The 24461-nt window shown below is 38.7% G+C and overlaps 3 protein-coding genes across 7 annotated transcripts in view; 2 read left to right on the top strand and 1 right to left on the bottom strand.

Annotated features, from left to right (window-relative positions):
- LOC144005318 (serine protease HTRA1B-like) overlaps nt 1-1889 on the top strand; it is a 10326-nt gene extending 8437 nt beyond the window's left edge. For both annotated transcript variants that reach the window (XM_077503436.1, XM_077503435.1), the window contains exon 10: nt 301-1889. In XM_077503436.1, the coding sequence (XP_077359562.1) occupies nt 301-469 (169 nt within the window). In that variant the 3' untranslated portion in view covers nt 470-1889. The remainder of the gene's footprint in view (nt 1-300) is intronic.
- On the bottom strand, nt 1246-13725 carry c17h10orf88 (chromosome 17 C10orf88 homolog). Of its 2 annotated transcripts, none has more exons than XM_077503442.1 (8): nt 13437-13717; nt 12743-12896; nt 12460-12672; nt 11206-11266; nt 9387-9584; nt 9172-9273; nt 5895-6061; nt 1246-2717 (listed from the first exon to the last, which is right to left on the bottom strand). In XM_077503442.1, the coding sequence occupies exons 1-8, from the start codon at nt 13441-13443 to the stop codon at nt 2525-2527; spliced, it is 1095 nt and encodes a 364-aa protein (XP_077359568.1). In that variant the 5' UTR covers nt 13444-13717; the 3' UTR covers nt 1246-2524. The 2 variants fall into 2 exon arrangements, with proteins under 2 accessions (XP_077359568.1, XP_077359569.1); XM_077503443.1 differs by lacking the exon at nt 1246-2717 and adding an exon at nt 2741-3666 and having other exon boundaries at nt 13437-13725.
- Nucleotides 13569-24461, top strand: asb3 (ankyrin repeat and SOCS box containing 3). Of its 3 annotated transcripts, none has more exons than XM_077503432.1 (11): nt 13569-13889; nt 13962-14220; nt 15499-15669; nt 15736-15848; nt 15944-16076; nt 17336-17513; nt 18911-19117; nt 21389-21520; nt 21607-21795; nt 23956-24089; nt 24219-24461. In XM_077503432.1, the coding sequence occupies exons 2-11, from the start codon at nt 14013-14015 to the stop codon at nt 24374-24376; spliced, it is 1623 nt and encodes a 540-aa protein (XP_077359558.1). In that variant the 5' UTR covers nt 13569-13889; nt 13962-14012; the 3' UTR covers nt 24377-24461. The 3 variants fall into 3 exon arrangements, with proteins under 3 accessions (XP_077359558.1, XP_077359560.1, XP_077359559.1); XM_077503434.1 differs by having other exon boundaries at nt 23956-24110; XM_077503433.1 differs by having other exon boundaries at nt 13574-13889; nt 21416-21520.

Below are 24461 nucleotides of genomic sequence, written 5' to 3'. Positions count from 1 at the left end.
TATTATGAAATGTTGATTATATATTGTGACCTTCTTTTTGTAGCTCCAACCTCTCCACAATATCGTGATAATTTTTGTCTTAACCTTCATATCGTGATAAAATTGTATGGTGATGTTTGGATATCTTTAGTATGAATGCAACACAAAGCATAACGATCAGCTTAGCATGATGTTGCTAATGCTACTGTATATATTTAGTGTCGTTTCTCGTTTTCATTTTGTTATCAGATTAATCTTTGACACATAATTTGTCGTAAGATAAAAATTTGGACCCGGCGTCTTTTGCCGTCATTTTTCCAGGGCCGGCCTGCGTGAGAGCGACGTGATCATCAGCATCAACGGCGAGCGAGTGGCGTCGGCCAGCGACGTGAGCGCCGCAATCAGGCGCGACGACACGCTGCGGCTAGTGGTGAGGCGCGGCAACGAGGACGTCATCGTCACCGTCGTGCCTGACGACGTCGAGCCGTGACCGGCCGCCGACAGGGGGCGCCAACACCTGCTGAGTTGAATTCAGGACCTTCCGGAGTCGGACGGACTCTCCGGAGAGACCGACCATGCGTCGTCACAAACGCACAGGAAAGAGAAAAAAAGACACACGTGACGCAACCAGTTGCTATATCAAGTGGTTGCTAGGTTACTGTACCTTTGTTTTTGAGGGGGACTTGTTTTTTGGAAGTTGTTTTTTTTTATGTATATGACACTTTTTCTAGAAAGAAAATACAAATATTTTTTAACAGAATCATTCTGTCTGTTTTTTGTCACATCTTTTTATTAGTTTTTTTGGTCTGCATTGTTTTTGTTGTTTTCATGTGCCTTTGTGAAGTGTTCTGTTTTTTTTTTCCTCACATGATTTACAATGGACAGTGCAAACTTTCTTATACAAGTGGAGCCACCCTTGTGGCCCGGAGGACACATTGCGCCCTCCTGTAATATCCGATGAGGTAATGACGACGACGACATGTGGGTAAACATTTGATTGGTTGCGAATGTGCTTTACAGTGATTCGAGCAAACAGGAAGCTGCCCGGCCCAGCAGACCAAATTAAATACATCAACAGAACCGTTCGGTGGGCGCCAAGCGAGCGTTAGTATGACGTCATGTTTATTTCTTCTTCTCGCCGCCGCCATGATGTCACTCTGCTTCAGCGCCTGCCTGTAATGTTTTGGCGTGTTGCTGGGGCAGAAAAACGGCCAATGATGGGAAAGTAACAAAGTACAAAAAGTACAGTACAGTGTTCAAGACACCTTTTCATTTCCACGCCTTTATTAAAAAAACAATACATTAGTTGAAATTGGCGACAAAAAGGCACAAACATAAATTATTCAGTTCCGTGACATCTGTCAGTCAATCGGCAAAAATGTCGATCGTTGTGATTTCCAAAGTAAAAGCATGTGCTTGCAAATGTCTTATTTTGGGAAAAAACAAAACAAAAAACAAAACACCGAAATTGAAGAATACTTCCTGTTGAGAGGCTGATTTTTTTTTTTTTTTTAAGTTCAACAGCATCTCCAAGTAATTCATCAGTGATTAAAATAGTGCTTGTTAATTGGGTAATCAATGGGTGGTCGACTAATTGAGAAGGCTTCTGCCATTCAAAAATTGTAATCTGATAATCAGATTTTTTTTCAATTGTTGTCATTTACTAACGTAGCATTTTCAGTTGGTTAGTGCGGAGGACGAAAAGTGCCAAAATGAAATAAATGAACACACCATTAAATAATATAATAAAATTGTCATGAAATAATTAAATGTCATTTATTAATTAAATATGAAATCAAATAAACCAATAATGAAATGTGTCATTAAATAATTAAATGTGTTATTTATTAAATATGGAATTAAAATGAATTGACATTTAATAACAATGATTTATTTAATTCCACATTATATATTACATATAATGCTACATTATAACAATAAAAAGTTCACGTTTTGCCTATAATTGAATTGAGACTTTCGTTATTTTTCACGGACAATTAATACTTTTAAAAAAACGATTTTGCCACTTGTCGTCTACCAAAAATGACATCACGTGTGCTCAGGTAATGACCAACCACAGCTCACCTGTTTTCTCGGTTTGGTCATGTGACATTTACAAGCTGAGCTGTGATTGGTCGTTACCTGAGCACATTGTGATGTCATTTTCGGTTGGCTGCAAGTTGCAAAATATGTTTATAAAGATACTAATTGTACATAAAAGAATTATGAAAATATCAAATTATCGACAAATATTAACGTTTGGCTGCCAAAATGGCTAAATAAGTAAAGTATCCCTTTAATAAATAAACATTTAATTAATGACACCTTTGTTTAATTTTCGTCCTACTGGTCCTCCATAGGTTAGTTGTTAACGTGGTAAGTTCGCAAAGCTACTGTGAGTATAGTGAACCCCCCCCCCCTCTATCTTCTCCATGCAAATGGTGTACATTTCATATTTGTCCCGTTCGAAAAATGTCTCAAATGTAACTTTAGTTTAGTTAGTGCACACGTTTGGTGCCGGCCGTCGTTTAATTAATTTGCCACGCTAGGACTTGTGGACGTCAGCCTCGGGCGGGTCCGAGGACGGAGGTGCGGCGGCAGACGCCCCCTGCTGGAGGCCAGCGAGCAGCAGCACTTTGTCCAACTTGTGCTCCAGAGCGTCCAAGCGGCGGTCCACGTGCTCCTTGAGACGCCGCTCCATTTCCTCCAGGCGGCGCTCCATGGACGCGTCCGCACTCCTGACGAACAACAAACCAAGAAAGAAAGAAAGAAAGAAAGAAGAAGACAGCTTGCTTTTGTTTCTTTTTTTAAACTTCTCTTGTGTTTTTTTTTTTAACACAATTATTTTTGATTGTGTCTTCGTTCTTCCACGTGAGCTAAGCTAACATTAGCCGACAATGCACTGACCTGTATGTATGACTGGATAGCCGTTAGCTAGCCCATACACGCCAGTACAAGCCGTTGAGGTCACAGGGCGGCCATCTTGTTACTATCACGTCGCGAGCAGACTACTGTATCAACAAACGGTATCGCTCAGTTCCTTCGACCCCAATATTAGATTTGGCAGAGGCAACTTTTGTTGAATTCCACTGATAATTATTATTTTTTTGTAACTTTTTATTTGACCATTTTTTCACCATACAAAATTAAAATCATACAAATAAACAAGCAGACTTGCAAGCAAAAGGCACTCAACATTACGAAAAATTGCCAAATACCAAAAATAAATAAATATAAAAAAAAAAAAAAAAAATGTAAATAAAAAAATAAATAAAATAATAATACTTATAATTCTTTAATACAAAAAATATAAAATTTTCCCTCTGTACTAAACATCATTAAGCATCTAATTTATACATGTATTTAAGGCAAGTTGTAAAATGTCTGAAGTCCTCGTTTATGTTTAATGAATTTAAATCTACTAAGTACTGTCTCAAATATTCTCCAATTTTGTTACTGTAAATGTAAAGGATTGTATGGCGAGAAACGTTTCCTGGGAGGAGCAATATGGCGGCCTCGCGACCTCAAAAGTCTTGGCCTATCGGCTCTGCAATCATAGATCTGTGCCGACAACAAAGTGCTGATATTTTGAGAAACTGCTTAAGTCGGTTGGTCCACTTGCTGACTTGGAAGAATACAAGATATCCTTGGGACGTTTTCTGGGTTTCTGTGCCGTTTGAGGTTCAACTAAAAATAAAAAATAAAAACATCAGCAGGGAAAGCCACGCTTGACCAGCAAGCCTTGACATTCGCAAAATTTCCATTTTGGGAGAGACCGCGACACATCTGCTTCCAGCTGTGGGACACTTTAAGATGTACAACAAAACCTCACGCCTGGACAAAAAAAAAACAACAAAAAAACAAGAAGAAGAAGAAGGCGTTCACATGATGAAAGAAAGTTAGACGAGAAGCAGATGTCAGAGTTGATGTTCCTCCAAAACGTTTTCACTTGGGCAACACATAATCCCTCACAGACAAAAAGGCGGAAAAAGACAAAGTCTAAACAGATGTGCTCGAGCGATGAGCTCAGCACAGCTAAATACACACACAAAAAAGAAAATTGTGTCAAACAGTATACTGGCCACCAGTACAGCTGGAAAAATAAAATACTCTGTTAGTTAACTACAAAAATAGGTGGAAACAAAACTTTTCCCACGTGGACATTTCTTGCAAATGAACACATCGCAATCAAGGTAACTATTTATTTATTTATTTATTCATCCATTCATTTATATATTTATTTATTATTTTTAATTGGTCATTTATTATTATGACACGGAGCTCCCCCCAAAAGAGACACACAAAAAAAATGTATCCTGTATTCAAGAAAATGATCTGCTAAGGCTGGGTTTTGGGTGTTCACCACTTTTACCAGCGGGGGGCAGCAATGCGCTAAACGTGCTCAGTCTGTTCGAAATCATGAAAAAGAAGAAGAAGAAGCAGGAGGAACGGCCCGCATTGTAGCTAACAGGCTAACTGTGCTTTCTTCTGGTGGAAGCATCGTCTGTAAACGTGAGTTTCAAGACACAATTCCAAATGTAAAATACAAAACATACTGTACATATGTTAATGGTAGTTTGCGGTTATTGACATAAAAGTAATCACTAGCCTGCTAAATGCTAATCGAGATTGCTAACAGTTTACCAGAGGCTAATTTCAATGGCTGATAAGACGAAGTAAAAGGTAAAAAAGTGCACTTCAACCATAGTAAGGGAATAATGTATATATTTTTTTCTAAATATTTTACTCTAAATGCATACAATTATTAAGTCACCAGGCATTGACAGGGTACTAATAGACAAACAATGGACTGGTCGCCGTCAATGTAAGGCACTTAAATAGAAAAACTGGATTGGCATCAGCATAGGGCTGCTCGATTATGGGAAAAATAATAATCACGATTACTCAAACGATTATTTATTTTTTTGGTACAAAACAAGAACATGTTTAAGTATTTAAAAATATTAAGACCAATTAAAAATAAAATAAAAACACTGTAATTATGTAAGTTCCTTCTGGACCAAACAGAATTTATAATAATAATAATAATAATATATATGTGTGTGTGTATATTTATTTACTAATTTATGTTATAATCTTGAAGTTGGAGTGCAGTATGTGCACTGTGCACTCATTTATTTTTTGGGTATAAAACAAGAAATTTCTTAAACGTAAAAAACATAAAAAATATTAAGACAAATAAAATTCTTTAAAAACCTATAATTATGGAAGTTGCTTTTGGATGAAACAAAATGTATTAAATTAGTTATTTTAAAATTTTAATAAAAGGTGCAAATGTGTAAATTTAAACAACTCAAAAATTTGTATCAATCTTTTTTTTTATGGTTATGCTGATTTTGTAATAATTGAAATTGTAATTGGATTTCGATTAATTGCACATCCCTGTGACACCACTGAAAAAAGGTTTACAACTGGCTCAAATGCCTTAAGATGACATCAAAGCACGTTCGTCAAAATGTAGTACCTCAATTCACTTCAAAATAGTTCCTCTCGGCACCAAGATGCCGCCAAAGTACTCATGTAAATCAGTGGTTAACAAATAATGGAATGGTCGCCAAACAGATAAGTCAGCACATAAATGACAAACACACACAAAAAGGCATAAAAATTAAAAAAACAACAACAACAAAACAGACTCACGCTTGAAGCGCACGTTTGACTTGTTTGCCGTCGTTCTGAACTCGTCCGGTTGCCGTCACACTTGGCTCGACTCGCCTGCTTATCAAAGTGCACATTGTGGCGCCACAATCACATCTTTTGTTGCGCTGTTTGTCATAGAGGGGGGGTGGTGTTCCTGCTGTCACCATGGCAACCAGCAAAAAAAGCTCCACAATTCGGATGGAGTCCCGTCTATCCTCGGCATGTTTGTGCGCGTGCAAGTTGCGTTGACTTACCGTGCGTTGTTGTGGTCCAGTTGGAGTCGCGTCAGCTCATCGCGCAGCACGTCGGCGTCGCACCCACTCGACAGGAAGCGGCGCATTAGCTCGGCAAGACGGCCGTCCGGCGCTGGCCCGTTTGGTGGCTCCATTCGGGGGGCGGGCCCGACCGAGTCCGCTGGGGGCTGACACGGTGACATTAAAATGCGCGATTCATCTTTGAGTCACTAAATTATTACATCATAACACGTTTACATAATTTATATTCTTTTTTTTTTTTTTTTTTTTTATAAATTGCTTGTTTGGAAATGATTGAATTAAGTACAGATATGAAATATTACATTGCTTTGATTAATCTGTTCTACCAATTTACTGGAACAAAATACTGTTTATGTACTAAAATCGTTCATATAACTCAGATTTTTTTCATTTTCTTACAACAAATCAAATTAACCCACAATTGAGACATACCCACAATAAGGAATAAATATTTTACCATTCTATCGTAATAAAATAATGAATAGGTTTTAATGTCAATATATATTTAAAGAGATAGTTCGGATTTTTGACATGAAATAGAGATTCGATTTCATCCTCACCTCCAGTGTGTGCGATCATCACTGACTTACCCCTGACAGCGTTCTGTGACACGAGTTCTGGTCCGGTGTTGGACGAGAGGAAAATAGTAGGGGTGGGAATCTCTGACATGAGGCCGATTCGATATGTATCTCGATACACAGGTTGCGATTCGATTGAAAAACGATTATCTTTCAGAACAGAACGGTTCGATGCGGTTCGATTAAGTTTGGGAACGATACGATTTTCGATTCGATACGATTCATTTCAATATTCAAAACTTATAGTGACATTTGTTGCTTGTAAACATTAATCTTAAAACACCACAAATTTTTACAGTATCTACAAATGTGTTTAAAAACAAAAAACAAAAATGTCTTCTATATTTTTATATATTGAATCAATTATTTAAATGGACCGCAACAAAGGGCTGGGCGATATGACTGAAAAATGTATCAGGTTAAATATTTATTAGTCGTTATTGAGAGTTATAATTGTTTTTTATTTTATTTATTTATTTTTAATTCAAAATAAGGATCAGGAAAAAAAGGCTGATAATTCAATTTGAAATATAAATATTTAACCTTTAAAAAGACACCACACAGAATATGTGCACATTGTGAAGTATTTCAGAAACATAAATTTAAGACATGAAATAAACCTACCGTCCAGCCAAAAGAAATATGAAGCCACCTTATGGAACAATAAATCTATCAAACACATTTTAACCACTTAATATATCCAAAAATATTTCCAAAAGTGCCCTTCCCTTTTTATCAACAATTTTTGTTTTTAACAATATTTGTTTTTCTTTTGCCATCATATTCATTTTTGGTTAATGTATGACATCTTTTTGTTTTTTTGAATCTGAGACAAGATGATGACCACAGAATCACTACTGTTTATGTTTTTGTTTTTTTTGGGCTATCGTTCATTTTGCGTTTGATGACGTAATCACTGGCACGTCTCAGTTCTCCTATCTGCTGCTCATGCTAGTTGTAGACATTGACAGGGAGCCACAAACTGAGAAATGAGATACTTGCAGTGTGCTTTTAGCATAGCTGGTGTGTTGGCTGTGGGACATACCTGTGTCGTTTGAATCCATGCATTGGATCGTCACGGGAGTTATTCTTTTTGGCTCGCGCGCAGCACCAACGCCGGCCCGGGACATCAAGTGCACCGAGAGGACTCGATAGCAATGGGTTTAGCTTCTGCTAACTGTTGCATGTTGTCACTCGTTGTGCGCGCGCGCGCCGTGTCGCGAGCACGGCGTTGACGGAAGGCTCCTCCCCAAGGTGCGTAACGTCTTTGCATTATGTTTACAACATCCGGGGAATGAAGCGTCTCTGAGCGCTACTTTGCTAGCTCTCTGTAAACAGGGAAGTAGCTTGAATAGTGCTGCTACTGAAATGTAAACAAAACAAGTAGAGCACGGTGCAGAACTCTTGCTATTGTTATGAAAACCATAAAGCCTCACTCGCAACCGATTCACAGCAACGCGATATCCGGTCCACAGCTTTACAAGCAATGTATCTAAGGATTCCCGGCGGATTTTGTATCGGTTGACAAGTCTGCTACCGATACGGTCGTTTAGCTCCCCTTGACGACCGATGGTTCGGTCGAATCGGTTTTTTGTCCCACCCCTAGAAAATAGTCCAGCAAGTTGGCCGGGGTCACGGAAATAGAAGCGTTTTTCTTCTAAAAACAATTTGTGTTCAAAAGAGTGATACATTTGCATCACAATACTCCTTTCTGAAAAAAGTCAGACGCCATTACCACCGGCACTACTTTTCTGTTCGTTCGTATCACTGCACGGCGCCCTGCATGCAGCTGATAGACACGCACTAATCTACAAGTTGTTTGTCTTTTCGAAGGCGGAAGGCGCACGGATCAGCTGTCTATTTTCCTTTCGTCCAACACTGGACCAGAACTCGTGTCACAGAACGCTATCAGGGGTAAGTCAGTGATGATCGCAAACACGGGAGGTGAGGATGAAAAATCCGAACTAACCCTTTAAAATTCATTCAATTTCATTCCAATTATAATGTAGCCATATTTAACTAAATAAATTTATATTTTTAAATCAATACCAATTAATTAAAAAAACATTATTGTAGTATTATATTATAGTATTTAGAATGCATCTTTGACTCACAAAATTATTACATCATAACCCGTTTACATCATTTATATTAATACATTTTTTTGCCATTTTAAAATTTTATCGTTTGTAAATGATTTAATGAAGTAAAAATATGAAATATTACGATTGCTTTGATTTATCTGTTCTATTTTATTGATAATCAAGCAAACCAACCAATTTACTGGAATAAAAGACTTTATATACTAAAATTGTTCATATTTTCTTACAACAAATCAAATTAACCCACAATTAAGAAATAATTAGTTTACTATATTTTTGTAATAAAATAATGAAAATGTTATTGTCAATACATATTTAAAATTCATTCTTTTTTTTTTTTTGTTGCATTTTTTATATAAATGTTTATATAATTTTAATTATTAAAGTTGGCAATATTTAACTAAATAAAACAATTTATATTTTTAAATTGCTACCCATTTATTAAAAAAAATAGTTAAAAAAAATATTATTATAGTATAAATAGTATTTTGGACGGCTAACTGAATGCAACAAACATTTGCAAACATTCGTGGACAACAGAATGAAGCGGGTTCTATACGTGTGCGGTGGCGTTACCTGGACGATGGCAGCGGCGGTGGCGGTAGCGTTCCCCACACCTGCCGGGGACGCGGATAAGAGGCCCCTGCCCATCAGGAGCGACAGGAAGCTGCTCTGGTTCTGAGTGGTTGGGGGTGTAAACAGAGCGTTGTGAGCGCCATGCCACCATACGGTGGCCATATTGGAGGGGGCAGACCCAAATAAGGCAAAAAAAAAAAAGCTTGGCCACGTACCTTCTGCTGGAAACGCAGCATGTCCATCAGGTTCTGAGCCCCCGGCGAGAGGCCGCCGCCCATCTCGTCCACCAGACTCTGAACTTGGTGCAAGTCGATGGCGCCGCCGCCATCTTGGGCCGGGCCGGGTGGCAGGGGCCGGAGCGCCACCGCCAGGCCGCATAGCAACACGCTGCTTCGACCCGCCAGAGAGAGCAGCTGAGGGAGAATCAGGTTGTCAAAATGATTGCATTTATTTTCAGTTCATTTCAAGTTCCTTTCACGCCACTCTTTTTTTTTTTTAACGTGCGATAAATGAGCGCCCCTTACTTGGAAAGCCTGTGCTAGGGGAATTCCAGTCACAACGCAGCAGACATTTAGCGGTAAAAAATTGAATAATAATACATATATTTGTGGAGACGAGTTGTGTTTTACGATTTAAAAAATGTGTAGAATTTCACAAGGAAATATTAAATATAAACACTTAATATGAAAGGAAAAATGCACTGAGCTGTCATCAATGTCTTACAAATACAATTATGCCATCTAGTGGCAGAAAAATGACCAACAAAAATCAATATCACGTTTTTTACAGTACATCTTTTTAAATTTTAACTCACTTTTATGAATTCTGAAATGACTGCATCAATGACGAAATGATGCAGCCATATTTCTACTAGATTAAAATTTTTCCCACTTTTATGTTAACGAGTTTGTGAAACCTAGAAAAAAAAATACGTAAAATTAGAACAGATATAAATTGTGCGATTAATCGTGAGTTAACTACTAAATCATGTGATTAATTACGATTAAAAATTGTAATCACCTGACACCCCTACTTTGGACACTTGCAACAAAAGTGAAAAAAAAAATCAAATAGGACTTGCCAGCAAATAGTTTTGACTGATTTTGCAAGGCTAACAGAATATTGTGTTCTATTGCTATAAAAACATGGAACCTACCAAAATAAAGATTAGTCTCTTCTTTCATCAGGAAAAAAAAAAAAAAGTATATCTATATATGTTTCCGTTTGGAATCAATTAGCATTAGGATATAGCTAAGTTTCATCATTATTCACATTCCCGGTTAAAACATTGTAAAAAAGGAGCTTGTTGCAACATGACCCTGGTTGCGCTCTTATACTCTGCTTCCACCTGCTGGCCGTTTTTAAATAATAACTACCATTGCTTTAAGCCACCTCTTCAGGTCAGAGGCTGTAGCAAAGCCTTCTGTATGCTCTAGCATTAAAAAAACAAAACAAAAAAAAACAACAAAAAACAAACACGTTTTTGGCACCATGACAATATATAAAATAGAACTTGTTTATACGTTTTTTGGCAGCAAATGAAAAAAAAAAAGTTTAGTTGTTTACAGAAGAACACAAAATTCAAATGAAAATAAGCAGACGGGAAAAATATATGTGATATTTTCTACCTCATTTGGTGCATGGTGGTAAAATATGGTGCAAAGGTAACGTGTTAAAAATTATTATAATTGGACCTGTAATTTTTTTTGCACCTGTTTAAAAAATAAATAAAAAAATGTGTACGAAAAAAAGTACGTTAAAAAGAAATGTGTGTAAAAAATGTACAAAATACTTTTTTTTTAACGTACAAGTTTCTTTTTTTTTTTTACAGGTACACATTTTTTTTACAGGTCCATTTTATTTTACGTACACATTTTGTTTTTACAGGTACAATTTTTTTTTATGAGTTACTTTTGCACCATATTTACCTCCATATTGGAGGCTTTTTTTTCCCCATTTTTGTTGCAGACAAAAAGTTGTCAAGAGATTTTTGAAAGAGTGCAAACAAAGCGAGCGCTTGTGCTTCATCATCACCTTGACATCGCACGACGACAGCGCGTCGTCCAGGCTCAGCTGCTTCCTGTACAAAGGTCCTCTGCATAAACGACAAAAAAATAGGGCATGAAAACTATTTCACATATTTCAACAGATTTCTCGCAATAACTGTTGATCAACAATTATAAACAATGTTGGAATGGTCAATATGCAACACTTAATTCCACACAACCTCCGCAGGTGTTTTTCAATGATTCAAATTCAACGTTCAAACTGCAAAAAGACTAGGGCCCGACCGATTAATCGGCCACCGATTATAATAGGCCTTATATTGGCCTTCAAACATCGGCCAATTGGGCGATTATTTTCCTCTTAAGTGTTATCGAAGAAAACCAAAGTTTCCGACGCTGTGAAAGTGCCCTGAATGCACCATTTTGCTTGTGTAGCATTACCAGCTAGCAAGTGTGTAGCGTATGTTATTCTGGTTATTCTGTTATCCCAAAGCATCCTTTAAGCTGTTAAATGACACCGCAGTTTGGAGTTAGATGTAAAACTTAATACACAACATTAAGAATTACATCCACTGTATATTTAAATACAAAATACTGTATACTTTGTTCTTAAAACATCGCTAGCCTAGTGCTAACAGGAAGTTCACAAATGCTAACAGGCAGTTAGCAAATGCTAACAGGAGGTTAGCATCGACTTTGGGAGTGTTTTTACTTCAAATAATGAATATCAACGCACAAATCTTGTTGGAATACATACCCACAGATGAGATAACACTACGCAAAGTCACAAATTCTTAACAATGTGTGAAAAACGAGTTATTTTAATAGGATTCAATTGCAACTTTCTTCTGTACTCACTTTTAAGTGTGTAGCCCAATGGATGCATGGCACCACACTGCCCCCAAGAGGCCAAAACGCACCGGAACAGTCAGTATTTGTTCCTACTGTTTGTTTTTTTTTCAGTTGCTATGACTTTAGTTTATTCTATTCTTATTTCACTTTCTTATTGTTTTTATTTTGCAATTGTCCTTTCAAGTTATGTTGTATAATAAAGTTGAGATTTACTTCATACTTATATACTTATATACATATATTTAATGATTTTTTTTTATATGGACTTGTTTTTCAAAGCAGAGAATCTTATTAGCGAAAATTGACATATATTTTGAAATAATAGGCAGATTAATTGGTAATTGGAATTTTTCTTTTCCAATAATCGGTCGGCCCTATTCACATTCCTTGGAAATCACAATGTCCCACCACTGGTGGGCTTCTTATGGACCTGTCGCCGTGCCGGATGTGTTCCTGATGGCGGCCCCGGACGGTTGCGCAGTACTCGCCGGTGGGCAGGTACACCTCCATGATGCGAGCCTCGCTGACCAGCGTCAGCCGGCCGATGGCGGCAGCATGGATGCCGGCGGGGACGCAGCTCAGCGTCAGGACGCAGGGCTCGTCGCCGTCGGCGTCCACTCGCTCCAGCAGGACGCCCTCGCCCCTGGGACATTGCGACACGCGTGTCGGGATGGAGGGGGATCCTTGTCAACTTTTTTTACTCAGCGTCCTACCCGAGTCTCTGCCTCAGCTTGTCTTCCTCCTCGCCGACGCCACCATCCGGCGCCGTGACGTCAACCGCCAGCAGGATGTCGGCCAGGCCGAGGCCTTCGCTCCGGCACCGCCACGTCGCGCCCATCGTCACCTCCACGTTGGCACCAGGCGTTGCTTTGAGGGGGAGACGTCATCGCATCACTGTTATTTCATCAAAAAAAAGCTTTTTTCCCGAATAGTCATCATATTTCAAAATGATACTAGGCCACACGGTAACAAACTGATTGCTGGTCAATGGACGATGAGGATTGAGTAAAATCAGCTTAGCAAAACATTGCTTTTGACTTGATCCTGTTTGTACATTGTATTATTAGTATTTGTGTATTATGCATTTGATTTGATGAAATCCTGACTGTGGATTGGGATGACAAACAATGACTTCTTAGTTCCAGGAGGGGGTGTGAGCATTGCGTGAGCCGGTCCAAAATGGCAGTGCCCATTTTTTTTTTTTTTTGTGTCAGTCCATGACTGGGCACCAGACAATCAATGAAATGATCATCACAGTCAATTATTATTAAGCACATTGAGAAAAACAATGGATTGGTCGCCAGTCAGCGACGACGGGTCAAGCAATGTTTGGTCTCGGTTAACATAAAAAAATCAAAAAACATATCGAACACGTCCATTCAGATGATGTTTGGCAATTCCTCATACCTGCCATGTCTTCCGCTTCAAAGTGTTAATGACGCCGATTTGATTTATTTCATCTTGGCATGTCTTCTGGCTCGTTCAATCTTCAATCGCCGCCGCTATAATAGTTTAATCGCGAAAAGGAAATAAAATCGGAGACTTTTTCCAGTGGATTCTGCTCAAACTGAGGGGGGAAAAAACGCGTTTCGCTACACTTCCTGTGCGCCCTGATGACGTATTAAAAGAGCGACCGTTTGTTTTTGATAGCGCGTCTTATGACTTCTGGACTCATCGATGCTGTCGTTTGTGTTTCCCAACTATTTCGCCGGCAATGCTGCCGCGTCACAAAACGACAACGTGACAAAAAAACAGAAAGAAAGCCACTTGAGGTCAAAAGTTGAATCAAAACATCACCGGCTGAGTTCGCTGATGGCTTCGTTGAGCTGCCGCAAGTCACTTTAAGCTTCTTCCGCTTCGGTAAAGTCGCATTTTGAATTTCAAGTACAGTAATATGTTTTTTGTTTTTAACTCACATGCAACATAATCCAGCGTGGCGAACGTGACGCAATCGTGTCGCCGGCCTTGGAGCGTCCGCCCGGGATGGACTTCAGCGAGTGCTACGAGGACTCCGTGTCCAGCGTGGCGGCCGCGGCTCGCGGCGGCTGCAGGAGGCGCTTGAGGTGGCTGATCCGCGAGGGTCGCAGCGTCGACACGGCCGACAACCGCGGCTGGAGGGCCGTCCACGAGGCGGCCGCCGCCGGCACGGTGGCCTGCCTCAAGGAGATCCTCTCTGCGGCCGCCATGACGGGTAAGCGCAAACGCAACATCATCAGACCTGCTAATTCAGTGTTCATTTCGTCAAAGAAAAGTAAACGAAAATCACATTTTTACAGTAGTAAGACGACGAAATTTAATAAATAATAACAATAACAACTGGAGTAAAATTTCAAGACATTTTAGTTCATGAACAAAATCGAGGTGAAAAACATGATTTTGCAAAATATGCCCTATTTTCTTTGACTAAAAGACTAAAATGGTCGATTCATAGTCGATTAAAATTTGACTAAATAAAAGCGTAATGAGCTTGACAGTATGATTAAAAAGTAACAAGCGTGATTGAAACTGGGCTAAAACTGAGACAAAATTTAAAAATGGTGGATAAAACAAGAGTGCATTGTTGTGAGGCAAACTGCATTCGTACCAAGGTTATTTTAGTTAACTAAAACTAACGAAAAAAAACCTAAAACTAAAGTTTAAAAAAAAAATTGCGTTAATTAAATAAAATAAAAAGAAAAATGCTTTTTTTAAAACTGAAAACTAACTGAAACTACATTTTATGTTTAAAAACAAACAAAAAAACCCCTCTAATTTTAGCATGTCCTTCATTTTAGTTTAATAAGCGAAGTGCGCATTAAGTTTGTGCATGCGCGAGTTTAAAAAAACGAGGCTACCTTTCAATTTGAATGGCGGAGATTAGAGTGGTGACAATCTTTGCCTAACTGTACACTTTAAAGCTTGCAAGTCAACTTCCCCGATGTCAGTAAACCACATTCTATGCATGTTAATAAAAAGCAACTTTCCAGCGGTTGAAACGTTTCTATCAGAGCCCATTCCATTGGATCCAATTCATTTTCAATGACCGTTTGGTAGTTTCGCCTACCCACAATGCACCACGCCGCTACACATAATGCACTTGTATTCAAGATGGGCACTTCGCTTATTAATTTAATGCATGAGCCTTTGGGGATGATTTTAAATACAGTAGATTAATTTTGCTATTAACCGCCAGAATACAGACGTTTGCTGGAGAAAAGCACCAAAAGATGACATGTTTTTTGAATATTGCGCACAACACATTTTTTTAAAAACTAATACTGAAACTAAACTAAAATTAAACATTTATGAAATAACTAAAACTAATATAAACTAACAGAGGCACCCTGAAAACTAATTAAAACTACCTCAATTTAAAAAACAATCTCCAAACTAACTAAAATGCAAATTCCCAAACTATAATAACCTGATTAGTACCTTTTTAAACATGAGCTGTTTTTGTTTTGTTTTTCCCCCTTCCCCCCACGTATAGCCGGCTCGTCGTCAGGCTTCCATGCGTACGTCAACTCGGCCACGCACGAGGGCGAGTCAGCCTGCTTCCTGGCGGCGAAACGCGGCCACCTGGACGCCGTCCGCCTCCTCCTCAAAGCCCGGGCCAACGTGGACCAGCTCACCAACGACCTCTCGTGTCCCCTCTACGCAGGTAAAATGCATAATCTTTTGTGTGTGTTGCGTCGACGCCGCCACGTCACAAAATGCGCTCCGGCAGCGGTCAGCAACGGCCACAAGGACGTGGTGCAGCTGCTGGTGAGCAAGGGCGCCAAGTTGAACAGATGGCATACGGCCTCCTGCTGGACGTGCCTTCATCAAGCCGTCTATCAGGTGGTTAGCTCACCAAAAAAATACAAAAATAAAAAAAAAATACTTCTTTATCCCACTTGGAATCGTTTCCCTGATTGTTTTGTTTCCTCTTGTAGAATCATGCGGACATCGTTCGAATCCTGGTGCGGACGGCCGACTTGGAGGCGCGTGACGACTTCAAGATGACGCCGCTCTTCGTGGCGGCGCAGTACGGACAGCAGGAAAGTTTGGAGGTCCTCGTCAGCGCCGGTAAGCTGCTCACTTTTGGAATCCTGTTTGAATCAGCCACTGATCTGTATATATATGACTGGATAGCCGATAGCCCATACACGCTAGTACAAGCCGTTGAAGTCACAGGGCGGCCATCTTGCTACTCCCACCTCACGAGCAGACTATTATACGGTATACGTACGGATGAGACATATACAGCTCGCAGGCAGTTAGTTTCAGGCCGGAAGGTGGGGGGTGTGGTCACTATTTTTTAACAAGTAAAAAAAAATTACAAAATAAATTAGTGGATGGTATATGCTGCTTTGAAGACCCTTTTTTCCCCTTAGACCCCAGGATTAGATTTGGCAGAAGCATCTTTTGTTAAATTAGTTATAATTCTTTCATTTAAAAAAATGTACAAGTTTCCTCCTGTAAACATCATTAAGCATAGAGATAGACCAATATGTTTTGTTTTTGTTTTTTTTCCCCCGGGCTAATACCGATACCGATTATTAGTAGTCAAGATAACCAATATTTGGAGCCGATATTCATTTATTCATTTTCACTGAAAGGGAAAATATTGGCATCAAAAAATGAAAAAATACAAACTCCAGCTCTTATTTAATTTTTTTAAGTATATGTTTATTGAACGTTTAGGGTTCGTAAAAAAAAAAATAATAAAAAAATCTTAGTCACTTGACGTTTTTGTTTTAAAGATCTAACAAAAAGTTGAGGGATCTTCCAGGGGCAGTAGCATGTCTTCAAAAGTCAAATAAAAACTTGAGTTAATAGGATCCCTTTTGTTTACTCCAGTAATTTATTTTTTTTATTTTTTTTTTTTAACGGATCTATTATCGACCATATAATTTTTCCACATGGCCGATGCCGGTATTTGTCAGAAGGGTAAATATCAGCGCCGATAATCGGTCTATCCCTAATTAAGCATATTATTGCTACATGTATTTAAGGTAATTTGTAAAATGTCTGAAGTCCTTCACCTGTTTATGTATAATAAATTCAAAACCCCATAAATGATGCTGCTTTTACGAAGTTACTGTCTCAAATGTTGTCCAATTTGGATCGTGTAAATGTGTCGGATCTTATGCCGGCAAACTAAAATGCTCGATTTATAGTCGACTAAAAATAAACTACCGGTAAATAAAAACGGAATAAGGTTGACTATGTTAAAAACTAACAAGCGTGATTGAAACTGGACTAAAACTGAGACTAAATTTAAAAATGTCTGATAAAATGAACACTACTTTTTTTTTTTTTTTTTTCCCCTTCCCTGTAATGAGGCGCCAAGGTGAACACGCAGGCGTCGGACCTGGCCACGCCGCTCTTGCTGGCTTCCCAGGAGGGTCACCTGTCCTGCGTGAACTTCCTGCTGGACCACGGCGCCGACGCCAACCTGGCGTGCAGCTGCGACTGGCCCCAGCTTCCCATCCACGCCGCCGCACAGTTTGGACATCTCAGGTAAGTCTGCCGGGCCGCTCGCTCCTGCCAATCATTTGCAGTCAATGATGTGCTATCGTATTCAAAAGTGCACATCATGTGGGGACCGCCCAGATATTATTTGCGTGACACCAAATGTCGCCAGATGATGTCAAACCGAAACATTTTGATTTAGCTTTGGCCTGACTTGGAATTTTTCATTTTAGTTAGTTTTGATTTCGATTGAGTTTTGTTTTTTTAAATTGTTAGTTTTAATTAGTTTTCAGAATGGTTCTGTTAGTTTTTATTAGTTTTCGTTGTTTAATAAATGCTTACTTTTAGTTAGTTTCAGTATTGGTTTTATGTTTTTTAATGTGTATTGTGTGCAATATTTAAAAAAACCGCATGAGAGCGACATTATCTTTTGGTGCTTTTCTATTGGCTTCTGCGAGATGACGTCACTTCTGTGTGACACTCCTTCAAATGTCCTTGTTCAGGTGGTTCATATCCAAATAAATCGACTTCAAATCATATTTAAAATCATTTTCAAAGGCTCATGCATTCAATTAATTACCAAAGACTAAAACGAAGGACATTTTTGCTTTCATTATAGTTAATTTTAGTTTTGTAAATATAAAATGTAGTTTCAGTTAGTTTACATTTTTAAAAAGAATTTTCGTTTTTATTTTGTTTTGTTAACCAAATTGTGTTTTTGAATTTTAGTTTAAGATTTTCGTTAGTTTTAGTTAACTAAAATAACCTCGCAGTGTTTCCTCATTTTTCCGCTGGGGTTAGGTGACAAAAAACATCTGCAAAATTTTATAAAATAGGCACATTACTGCAAAAAAAAAAAATGCATGCAAAATTGTACTAAAAAAATCCGCAAAACAGCGAGGCGAGAGCATACAGAAAAGGCTTTGATGCAGCTTCTGATTGTGGAGATGGCTTCAAGCAATAGTAATTATTACAAAACAAAATGACCAGCAGGTGGCAGCCGAATATAAGAGATCGGCCAGGGCCATGTTGCACCAAGCTCTTTTTGCCATTGTTTTCACCAGGAATGTGAATATCGATGAAACTTAGCTATATTCTAATGCTAATTGCTGCAAAATGGAAACGGATAGAAATATACTTTTTTTTTTCCTGATGAAAGAAGAGATTAAACTTTCTTTTGGTAGGTTCCATGTTTTCATAGCAATAGAACACATTATTCTGGGAGCTTTGCAAAATCAGTCCAAGTCAAACAGTCAGGAAGCGAAGGGGGTTGCTTCAGCCAAAATGGCTGCCAATCAATGAGTTAAATCAAAGCTCAGGGCATCGATAATTTTGAGGTGTGTTGGAAACAATCATCAATACATTGATCTACACGATGTGCTGACATTATTGGCCAATAACTTCTCATATGCTGTCTGATTGTTTTCTCCTAAATGCTGTTGCAGTATCCTCAGGCGGCTGGTGGGCGTGACGGAGCGCAGGTGCGACGGCGGCGAGGGCATGGTGAGTCCGCTGTACTTGGCCGTGCAAGGGCGCCAGCCGGCCAGCGTGGAGCTGCTTCTGGCGCAAGGCTTCGGCCCCGACGCGCAGGACTGCAGGCAGCTCCTGGGCATACGCTCGCCGCTCGCCCACGCCTTCGAGTGCCAGCTCGGGTAAGCCGCACTCGCGCCCTCCAACGCCACCACAGGTGACCTTCCACAACCCCCTCGTTAAAATCCTCCCTCCGCATGTTTTTCGTCCCGGGTTTCTGAGGGCTCATTCAAAAAAAAAAAAAGCATGGTTAAATGGAATTTGCTCAAATTGAAAGCCTTAAATACAATTAAGACGCGTTAAATATGATGTGGAGAGGCATTAAAAATGTAAATACAATTGTTGTTTGTTTTACTTTACATACGTGGTACAAATTAGTCACTATAACACAATTTAGCAATAATATCTAAACACAAAGGGGAAAAAAACAAGTTGAAAAAAAATCCAAATTTAAAGTAAGAAAGGGGAAAAAAAATTAAACAATAAATTCCATAAATTACATGTTCAAGGAGTAAATGTACTTTCTATCACCAGCATGAAACATTAATGCCACCTAGTGGCAGAAAATTAGATCAACACAAATCTGTGACTCAATTTTTCACACTGGTTTTAAATGTAACTGTTAACTTAATGAATTACTTATTATAAAATAACTATCAATGAATTAAAAGAGACGACCACGTTTGTTTTTGGTAACCATATTTGTCCACTTCTATATACACATACAAGAATGTGTGAAAAAAAAAAAAAAAAAACCTTGCACGCCAGTGATGGCGCTCAGAGTGGCCGCAGCCATTTCCTCTGCATTCTTCTGGCGATCAGACATTTTTCGTAGCGTACGAAAAAGCCAGTGGGATCCAATCCCCAGCAGCGTCAGCGTAACCACCAGTACAGCAAGCAGGTATACGTCTTCAACATCCTCAACATCCAGCGTGGTCAGACACAATGGTCTCCATTTAGCCCAGCAATCTTCAGCATATCCAGACATGTGAGTTCCACTTGGACATGAACGCTGAGCAGGTCCAGGTCTCATCGTAATTTTACAATTAATTGGGAGTTAACTAGGGAAATCATATAATTACGATTAAAAAATTGTAACTGAGTAATACATTTATAAGCCGTATATGTATGTATGTATGTATGTAGGGCGGCACGGTGGTTGACGAGTTAGCACGTCCGCCTCCCAGTTCTGAGGACTCGATTCGAGTCCAGGCTCCGGCCTTCCTGGGTGGAGTTTGCATGTTCTCCCCGTGCCTGCGTGGGTCTTCTCCGGGTACTCCGGTCTCCTCCCACATTCCAAAGACATGCATTGGGCGCTCCCAATTGTCCCTAAGGTGTGCGTGGATGGTTGTACGTCTCTGTGTGCCCTGCGATTGGCTGCCAACCAGTCCAGGGTGGGATAGGCTCCAGCACCCCCCGCGACCCTTGTGAGGAATAAGCGGTCAAGAAAATGAATGGATGGATATGCAAAACTACATTGGCATTAAATTAGTCTGAAGTTGTATTAAAAATGGCATTAAAAAAATATTGTTTATTGATAGCTGCAGAAACATTTTAATTTTGTTTCAAGCCACTTGCTGTCAACTGAAAATGTGTGCGTAAGGGCTCAGATAAAACAAGCCTGTTTTCTGGCTGTGGTCATGTGACATTTGCAAGCTGGGGAGGATCAAGGTTATAATTTTGAAATTTTCATTTTAGTTAGTTTTGATTCCCGTGTTGAGTTTTATTTATTTATTTATTTATTTTAATTGAGTTAGTTTTAATTAGATTTCAGGGTGGTTCTGTTAGTTTTGGTTATTTAATAAATGCTTAGTTTTAGTTTCACTATTAGTTTTTGTTAAAAAAAAAAGCGCGTTACTTGTGCGCAATATTTAAAAACAAAAAAAAAAACAGCAAGGGAGCAACGTCATCTGAAGGTGCTTTTCTATTGACTGCTGCTAGATGACATCACTTCTGTGTGAAACACTTTCAAACGTCCTTTTTTTCAGATTAATATTAAAACCAATGTACTTCTAATCACATTTCAAATCATCCCCAAAGGCTCATGCATTCATCAAATTACCAAAGACTAAAACGGAGGACATTTTTGCTAGTTAGTTATGTAAGCAGAAAATGTAGTTTCAGTTAGTTTTCATTTTTTAAAAAGCATTTTCATTTTGTAGTTTTGTAGCAAAATAGTTTTTTTGCATTTCACTTTTCGTTTTTTTCATTGATTTAAAAAAAAAAAAAGTAGATAACGTCAATTAACGTTTATGGCCGCATTCATTAGTAATTTAGCATACGTCATTAAACGTTTTTGGCGAGTTAAAAAGCATTTTCGTTTCGGTTTTTTTTTTTCCCGTTGATGAAATTGTTTTTTGAATGTTAGTTTTATTTTTGATTTTTGTCGTTAGTTTTAGTGAACGTGCGCTTTCCTACAGCGAGGCGGCCAGGATGCTGCTGGCGGCGGGCGCGACGCTGCGCCAGGACGAGTGGAGACCGGCGTTGGCCCGGCACGACCTGCTCACTCTGGTCCTGGATCACAGGTCAACCATATTTTTCCCACCAAACAACCTTGATGAGTCTTGGGGGCGGGGCCAATGAACAAACGCTGCTTCCTCCTGCCTTGCAGGTGGATTTACCCCTTGAGCGACAACTCTGCGGCTGCGGCGGACGTCGGTCGGAGCAAGACAGCGTTGACGGGGTCCGAGTTGAGCGACATGCTGACGACGGCGCTGGAGCGGCTCGAGTTTGCCGCCAGATGGCTGCCGCCGCTCGTCAAGGCGGGACTGGAACCCGAGTCGCTGTTGCACCTCGACGTGTGCGTCTCTTGCCTCGTTATCACTTTTCAACTTTTTTCACTTGCTTGAGCACAAATACGTACACAAAAGAATGTAGATAGACCGATGTGTTTTTTTTTCAGGTCCGATGCCGATTATTAGTAGTGAAGGACTGATTTTTGGAGCCGATTATTCATTTTCACTAAAATGGGAAAATATTGGCGTCGAAATTTTGAAAAATTAATTTTTATTTATTTTATTTTAAAGCAAATGTTTATTGAGCAACTTTTAGGGTTAGTAAAATATTGGATTTTTTTGTTATTATTATTATTTTTTAATCTTAGTCAATAGATGATGTTTTTAAAATCTAACAAGTTCCGGGATATCCCAGCATGTTTCAAAAATGTAAATAAAAACAACTGTTTTCTACACTAGATAAAGTATTTCAAAATATTTGAAGTATTAATTTTTTTTAAACTTATTTTAGTTTTAATTTCAAACAAAAACAGAAGGTTCAGAGAGTTACCAGGCTCAGCAGCATCTCTGAAATTTGTAATTAAAAAAAATAAATAAATCAATTTTAAATTGGTTCCTTTAAGAATTATTATTTTTTTAAATAAAGGGGCATGATGCACCTTAAGACTCATATTGAAGTGTTAAAATAACCATATTTTTCACCCTCACATGTTTTAAGAATTGTATAATGGACAGAGGCACTACTGTGGCACAATGACTGTTGCCCCTATTTTCCTCTAAAGTGAGATAATGTTGGCGCAGTCGGGCGGGAAACTTTAACTTTTGCTCTGAATGTGACGTCATGCTCATGATCCTGGCCGTGCGTGTTGCTGGCGTCCATTCCGCGCAAATTTGCAAAAACTCTGAATCCTGCGTCATGGGCCTTTAGTTGGACCTATTATTGACAATACAATTCTTGAAAATGGGAGATGCCGATATTCGTCAAAATGCTTAATATCGGCGCCGATAATCGGCCCAACCGATAATCGGTAAATCCCTAAAAAAAAAAATGTTCCATATGCTCACTACCGCCTTTTTTTTATTATAGTATTTTTTTCTAAAGTGAACACAGTTTCACTTCTGAATTTGAAAATAATTGCTGAAAAGGTGCAAAAAAAACAAACAAACAAAAAACCTAGGGCTGTAAAAGATTATTTCAAACATGTTTATTAAAAAAAAAAGACTGTGGTTATAAAAGTTACATATGGGAAGACAAAATATCTAAAGCAACAAACACAACATTCAAGTAACAAAACAAAACCAAAAAAAAAAGCTGCTAATATACAGCGAATGTAGATCGATTATTAATAATGTTAATAACGAAGATTATAATGATCAAACATGAACACATTGATCAGTGTACCTTATTCATATATCCTCATACTTTTACATACACATACATTTGAATAATTTGTCATTTTTAATCAATCCAATGAATTGTTTAAAAACATTTTTTTTCAATGACCATTTCTTTGTTGAAGAATTGAGAATTATTTCAAATGAGCCAAACGCACAAACAAGTTGATTTTTGACTCTGTTTGAGTTGTTTATCACAATTCAAAAATTTTGATAAAAGTGTCGATCATTGTTTGCTAAGGTCCAAATTTTGAGGATTGAAACAATTGTAAGTTAAACTATCTTTAGAAGCAATTTATTATAATGATTGCCAAGTCATTTAATAGTAGAGCTGGGAAATAATATCGAAAAAATATTGATCGCAATATTAGCCCAAGCAATTTGCATATCTCAAAGACATGTAAGTTTCATATGGAATATTATGCTTTTATCAGAATCCAATATTTGAACATTATCTAGGGTAATTGCAATTAATTAACAAGGAATACGTTGCTTATTGCTTATTGATTGCTTATTTTTCCACATGAAAAAATGTTTGATTTTTTTTTTTTAATTGAAATTTGACTTACATTTTGATATTGTGATATTCAACAACTATATCGCATGTTTTTCCAATATTGTGCAGCCCTATATGATTGTTTATTTTTCGATTAATTGTTGGACTTAGACTGACAACTATGTAGTTTAAAAAAAAAAAAAAAAAAAACAACTGGTCCTCACCAGTATAGCATTAAACTGTTTTTTGTTCTTTCTTTCTTCTTTTTTTTTTTTTCCTGGCCAATTTCCACAAATGAATGTCAACTTTCCGCCGCCGTTATTTGTGCTTCCAGACTGCGTGAGGCTGACGGTGAGATCGTCAACTTTCTGCTGCAGTTTCTCAACTGGTCAACGTTGGCGCCCCCTTTCAAAGACATCCTGTGCCAAAGACGTGCACAGTTGACCTGGCAACCGTTCCCACAATTTGGTAGTCGCACTTTTGCATGACGTAAAGTTATTTTCCTCGCACCCTCCAAAAAAAATAAAAAATAAAAATTGTCCCAATTGGCTGTCAATAATTTTATTTATTTTTTGTGCGCCCTCCTCCTCCGCGTAGACTCCATCCCCGACCTGTCGCACCTGTGCCGGTTGCGGATCAGGACGTTGATGGGACCGGACGTGGTGGTGAGGACGGACCTGGTCCAGAGGCTCCCCGTGGCCCCGTGCATCCAGCACTTCCTGCAGTTCCGCGACATCATCCAGCATTCCCTCTAACGCACCTTTTCCGGAAGATTTAACTGAGAATAAAGTTGTTTGTTAATGTTCAATAAATTCCTGTTATAATTTGTTACAAAATGAA

The sequence above is a fragment of the Festucalex cinctus genome, chromosome 17 (genome assembly GCF_051991245.1).
Source record: "Festucalex cinctus isolate MCC-2025b chromosome 17, RoL_Fcin_1.0, whole genome shotgun sequence".
NCBI classification, from domain to species: Eukaryota; Metazoa; Chordata; class Actinopteri; order Syngnathiformes; family Syngnathidae; genus Festucalex; species Festucalex cinctus.
Note: the sequence above shows the minus strand (reverse complement) of the source record. Positions and strands in the feature narration are given on the sequence as shown.

Bases quoted from the DNA above. Each gene is read 5' to 3' on its own strand.
- c17h10orf88 (XM_077503442.1), bottom strand. The intron at 11,267-12,459 runs GTCCATAAGAAG...TCGTTTATGCAG, and splicing joins CACATCCGGCACGGCGACAG to AGGACCTTTGTACAGGAAGC. The intron at 6,062-9,171 runs GTAACGCCACCG...TCACCGTGTCAG, and splicing joins CCGCCGCTGCCATCGTCCAG to CCCCCAGCGGACTCGGTCGG.
- asb3 (XM_077503432.1), top strand. From the start codon at position 14,013: ATGGACTTCAGCGAGTGCTACGAGGACTCCGTGTCCAGCGTGGCGGCC. The intron at 14,221-15,498 runs GTAAGCGCAAAC...CCCCACGTATAG, and splicing joins CTCTGCGGCCGCCATGACGG to CCGGCTCGTCGTCAGGCTTC. The intron at 15,670-15,735 runs GTAAAATGCATA...GCGCTCCGGCAG, and splicing joins CTCGTGTCCCCTCTACGCAG to CGGTCAGCAACGGCCACAAG.